Source organism: Phalacrocorax carbo, chromosome 23, assembly GCF_963921805.1.
Source record: "Phalacrocorax carbo chromosome 23, bPhaCar2.1, whole genome shotgun sequence".
In the NCBI taxonomy this organism is placed as follows: Eukaryota; Metazoa; Chordata; class Aves; order Suliformes; family Phalacrocoracidae; genus Phalacrocorax; species Phalacrocorax carbo.
Genome location: NC_087535.1, coordinates 7,881,799 through 7,886,836, shown reverse-complemented (window position 1 = coordinate 7,886,836; position 5,038 = coordinate 7,881,799). Strand labels below are relative to the sequence as shown.

The 5,038-nt window shown below is 53.2% G+C and overlaps 1 protein-coding gene across 2 annotated transcripts; it reads left to right on the top strand.

Annotated features, from left to right (window-relative positions):
• Positions 1-475: 475 nt before the first annotated feature.
• On the top strand, positions 476-4,698 carry BCAS2 (BCAS2 pre-mRNA processing factor). 2 transcript variants are annotated; one of them, XM_064471998.1, is made up of 7 exons: positions 476-636; positions 713-805; positions 920-990; positions 1,105-1,266; positions 2,341-2,391; positions 3,646-3,726; positions 4,255-4,698. In XM_064471998.1, exons 1-7 carry the CDS (start codon positions 544-546, stop codon positions 4,382-4,384), a joined length of 681 nt encoding a protein of 226 aa, XP_064328068.1. In that variant the 5' UTR covers positions 476-543; the 3' UTR covers positions 4,385-4,698. The 2 variants fall into 2 exon arrangements, with proteins under 2 accessions (XP_064328068.1, XP_064328070.1); XM_064472000.1 differs by lacking the exon at positions 2,341-2,391.
• Positions 4,699-5,038: the final 340 nt, after the last annotated feature.

Sequence of the window (5,038 nt, the reverse complement as noted above, 5' to 3'; positions counted from 1 at the left end):
CCCGCCACGCATCGCACCGCTCCCGTCTCTCCCTTCCTGCGCCGGGGGCGGGGCCGGGGGCGGGGAGGGGGCGGGGTACAGTGTGGGGCGGAGCTGGGAGCGGGGTGCGGGGGGGGAGCCGGGGTGGGGGCGGAGCCGCGGAGGGGGGTGCGGTGGGGGTGCGGGGGTGGAGCCGGGGAGGAGGGTGCGGTGCGTGTGCGGGGGCGGAGCCGGGGAGGAGGGTGCGGTGGGTGTGCGGGGGCGGAGCCGGGGGGGCGGAGCCGGGGAGGAGGGTGCGGCGGGGGTGCGGAGGTGGGGGCGGAGCCGGGGAGGGGGGGCGGAGCAGGGGTGGGGGCGGAGCCGGGGAGGGGGGGCGGAGCAGGGGAGGAGGGTGCGGGGGTGGAGCTGGGGTGGGGGCGGAGCCGGGCTACGTCGCCCCGTCTGCTGCGAGCGCCGTCGGCCGCGGGGGGCGGAGGGGTCGGTGCGCAGGCGCTTTGCGGCAGCGCCGCCTCGCGGGGGGCAGGGGCAGAGGCCGGCGTGGGGCGGGAGGCGGCGCCGGGCGCCATGGCGGGCCCGGGGCTGGTGGCTGGCGACGTGGTGGTGGACGCGCTGCCCTACTTCGACCAGGGCTACGAGGCGCCGGGCGTCCGGGAGGCGGTGAGTGCGGACCGGGGCGGGGCGGGGCGGGCCGGGGCGGCGGGCGGCCTTCCCGCCTGACGCCCGTGTGCGCTAGGCCGCCGCGCTGGTGGAGGAGGAGACGCGGCGCTACCGGCCGACGAAGAACTACCTCAGTTACCTGCCGGCGCACGACTACAGCGCCTTCGAGGTAAGGCCGGCCGGGCCCCCCGGCCCCCAAGCCCCCGGCCGGGTCCCCGCTCACCCCCGGCCGGCCCCGGCCCCGGCCCCGGCCCCCGCCGCCTCACCGCTGCCTTCCCCACAGACCGAGATCATGCGGAACGAGTTCGAGCGCCTGGCGGCGCGGCAGCCCCTGGAGCTGCTCAGCATGAAGAGGTGAGACGAGCCGAGCCGCCCCCGCCGCTGGCCGCGGCGGCCCCGGGGCGCCGGCGGGGGGGCGCCGCCCGCCGGGCCGGGCCCTCTCCTGAGGCGGGCGGGCCTGTGCCCTAGGTACGAGCTGCCGGCGCCGTCCTCCGGGCAGAAGAACGATATCACGGCGTGGCAGGAGTGCGTGAACAACTCCATGGCGCAGCTGGAGCACCAGGCGGTCCGCATCGAGAACCTGGAGCTGATGTCGCAGCACGGCTGTAACGCCTGGAAGGTGTACAACGAGTAAGGCCTCCATCTGCTTCGCTGAACCCAGCTGAAGCTCTGACTTCAACTTTTGCATGTTTCTCGTGTGTTCCTGTGTAAGTCCAGTGGGGATCTGTAGACCCTATCCTGGAATAACTGAGCCCCTTTGAGAGCTGTCTGTAGAAGGAAAGGGAGCTGATCTGAAAGAGAAGGAGCTGCCTCTGTGGCCAAGAAACAGTCCGTATTTCAATACATCCTGATCTTGAATTTTGTGAGTTATAGTTTGGGTAGCAGTTGATGATAACGGACTTTAACTGAAGATAACTAAAGAGGCTAATGACAGCCTGTGAAATGACCGTTCAGTAGTGGAAATAAAGATGAGTTACTACTGGTCTTGCTCAGTCCAGAGCCATTAGTAATAAAGCTGTTGCAAAAGCCAAAAAAAGTAGGCAGCACGGCTGCAGGAAGCACCAGGGCTGTTTCAGGCAGAGAATGTTAATATTGGCTTTTGAGAAGGGTCAGCTTAGCCTTAGGTAAAGGTGTAGACAAAAGGAAATGTGAAACTTACCCTTGGGAGAAGGCAAAGGGTTGCTTAGCTTAGGAGAAGGGAGGCAGGTAGAGGATCTATTAGCTTGCACTTATGTCAGGAAGTGAAAAGACCTGTTTGTGCTCTGACAATGTTATACAAGGGAAACAATAAAAACTAGTTATAGGTAACTTTAGAATTAAAATTAGAAGATGGGTGGTAGGGTAGGGAGATGGTACACTAGCATTCTAGTCAGAGTAGCACAAGCAGACAGTAACAAGCTTGAAGGTAGAACTTGATCAGCAAATGGGTATGATTTTATGATACTGCCTGATGGCAAGGGCTGACCATAGTGATCACTGAAGGTTTATGTCTTAAAACTGCTTATGTTACAGTTGTAGTGTTTTGGCCTTCGGTCATTCCCTTCAGGAGCGAAGAGCACAGGCTGCAGTGAGAGCAAGTTGTCTGGTGTTTGCGTTGTAGTGGCTTGCTGCATCTTTAACTCTGAAGAGTTAAATATCTGGTTAAATGGGTCTGATCTAGCAATTGTATGTTTTCCTAATGCTTTTCTTGCATTCTGCTATTAGACATCTGGTCCATATGATAGAACAAGCCCAGAAAGAGCTTCAGAAGTTGAGGTGAGTCATTCTGACGTTTTCATACTGAAGTTGGAAGGAAAGTGAACCCCTCTCCCCCCTCCCCAGTTATACAAAGGCTTCTGGATATGCTGCTGCCATGGTCATGGGAAAAAGGACCCAGTGATAATAGCAACTAAGTAGTCTGACCCTGCCCTCCCCAAGTTGTTACATCCATAATGCTTATTCCACTCAAACTCTGGGCTTGTTTTGTTTGGTTTTATTTGGTTTTGTCTGAACCTCTGATTTGAACACAATGGTTCATGGTGGAATCCTCCCTGAAATGAAATGCAGTCATGTTTTCTTTTTGCTGCTGATAGACTTCTATTTAGTGTGCAGTGGTCTCAGTGCAGGCATGTTCCCTGATATTAGGCTTGGCCTGTCATTTTGAAGTGGATGCTTTAATGAGTTTACAGAAGTGGGTTACTCAGGGATGGAGGTTGTAGAATATTGAAGTGATGCACCTTCATAAATCACTGTTTGGAGCATGTGCCACGGAGTTAGCAAGTAGAGCTTTTCAGCTTTCAGATTTAGGTGAACTACTGTGATTTTCAGCCTGATGATGGGACTGTATACTGGGACATGGGCAGAAGGCAAGTTGCACAGTGATTCATATCTTTTTGTCAGTACCTGGGTGTTTAGATTAGCTGGAATTATTGCCTTGGACAGAATCAGTGTGGGAAGGTGTGGGAAAGAAGCAGAACTCAAGTTGCAAAGGCTAAAAGGACACCAGGATGTACAGCAAGGAGGCTAACAGGACGCCACCGTTAGTGTGAACTAAGAACTACTTGGAGACCAGAGTATTTTAAGTATTCTGCACTTCTTGGGTACTTAACTGGATTACTGAATTTTGTGAATGATGAGCCATTCATCTTTGCTTTTCTGACCTTTTTTTTTTTTGAGAGAACAAAAAATTTTCTCTATTCTGCGCTTGTCCAGGAGTAAGATTGAATGTTTGAAGTTTTGCTTACAGTAGAGTGGAAGTTCTTTGTTGTTGTTTTTGTTGTTTTTTGTGGGTTTTTTGGTGGGTTTTTTTGTTTGTTTGTTTTTCTGTATCCTGGGGTTCTGTGTGCAGCCCTGTACTGGGGTTTGTCGATCCAAATGTTGTCGTTTGGTCCTGGCTACAAAATTGTTTGCTCGTAGTACTTCTAGGGATTAGGTGTCTTTTAAAATTAGCAGCAGATACTAGAAATTTTAAATAAAGGAGACAAAAAAAAAATCAAACCCAAACCGAAAACATAAATCTTTTCTCCCCAGGAAAAACATTCAAGATCTGAACTGGCAACGAAAGAACATGCAGCTCACAGCTGGGGCTAAGCTACGAGAAATGGAATCTACGTGAGTATCTGGATTTTTTCGGTTAAATCTTGCACGAGTGTCTCTTTTGCTTTAAATCCTTCCTCGCAGAGCATCAGTGATCTTTCAGTGCTGTTGCAGGACGCTGTGGCATGAACACTATCGCTTTGCACAGAGTTTTAAAGGATTTGTGATTCAGGTCTACGTAGTAGTTGCTGTGGTTGAGGGAATCAACAAGCGACGGATGTGAAGAGGAGGGCGTTCCAGCTGCTTGAAGCTGCCTGTCTGAATTGTTTCTTAAGCTTCTCTTCATCTAAACATTGGCAGTTGGTGGATTTGAGTGTAGTAAATTAAATTTTGTATGTTAAGGTTTAACAGGGTTAAAAACTGCTTTTTATCGCTTTGTTGTTCAAATTACAATTGGTATCAACTGAGGCTTATCAAGTACTGAGAAGAATACCGCTTTATTCAGTGCCTTTGTGCTTCTTTGGAGCAGTAATTGCCTTTTATTTTAAAACAGAGGACTGCTAAGTGACACTTGAAAGCCTTTTTATTTCTTTTCCCTTCCAGATGGGTGTCTCTTGTCAGCAAAAATTATGAGATTGAACGAACTATTGTGCAGCTGGAAAATGAAATTTCACAAATCAAACAGCAGCATGGGGAAGCGAACAAGGAGAATATCCAGCAAGACTTCCAGTGACTTAATCCGTACTGTCTTACTGCAGCATACGTTAAAACACCAAAACCACCACCCTTGGAGGTGCTCTGTGTTTGTAGACGCCTCTAGCTGCAGTTGTGTAAGGTGATGAGGTATTTCAATTGTTTCTTTTTCCTTGTTTTAAATTCTAGGAGGAGGCAGGGTAGGCTCAAAATGTCCTGCTCAAGTGTATTATGGGCACAATTAAGCAGACGGTGAATTTTTTTGATTTTTATATACTTGAAGTAAAAGACCTTAAAACCTGTTCCATGTGTTTGCATTTCCCCCATGCCCTTAATAAATGTCGTTCTGCTCTCTGTACGGCTTTTGGTTTGCGTTCGGGACAGCCCCCGCGCTGTCACCGAGCTAGGCTTTGCCACACCGACCCAGCAACGAGCGCTGCGTGGCTGATGTGCGTGACCGCGGACGCGGTGCGGGACGAGGCGGCGGCTGCCGGCCTTGCGGCGCCGTGCGGGGGGGCAGGGGCGCGTCCTGCACGCGTGGGGCGTCCCCGCCGCAGGGCGCGGGTGTGTTCTGCGGGGGTGCTACACGGTGCGCGGCGAGGGCCCCCGGCCCCCTCCCCTCCTCGTCGCTCCCCCGGCCCCACCTTCCCGCCCGTGCGGAGGGTTCGCGCCGCGGCCGGTCGCTCGTTCCCCG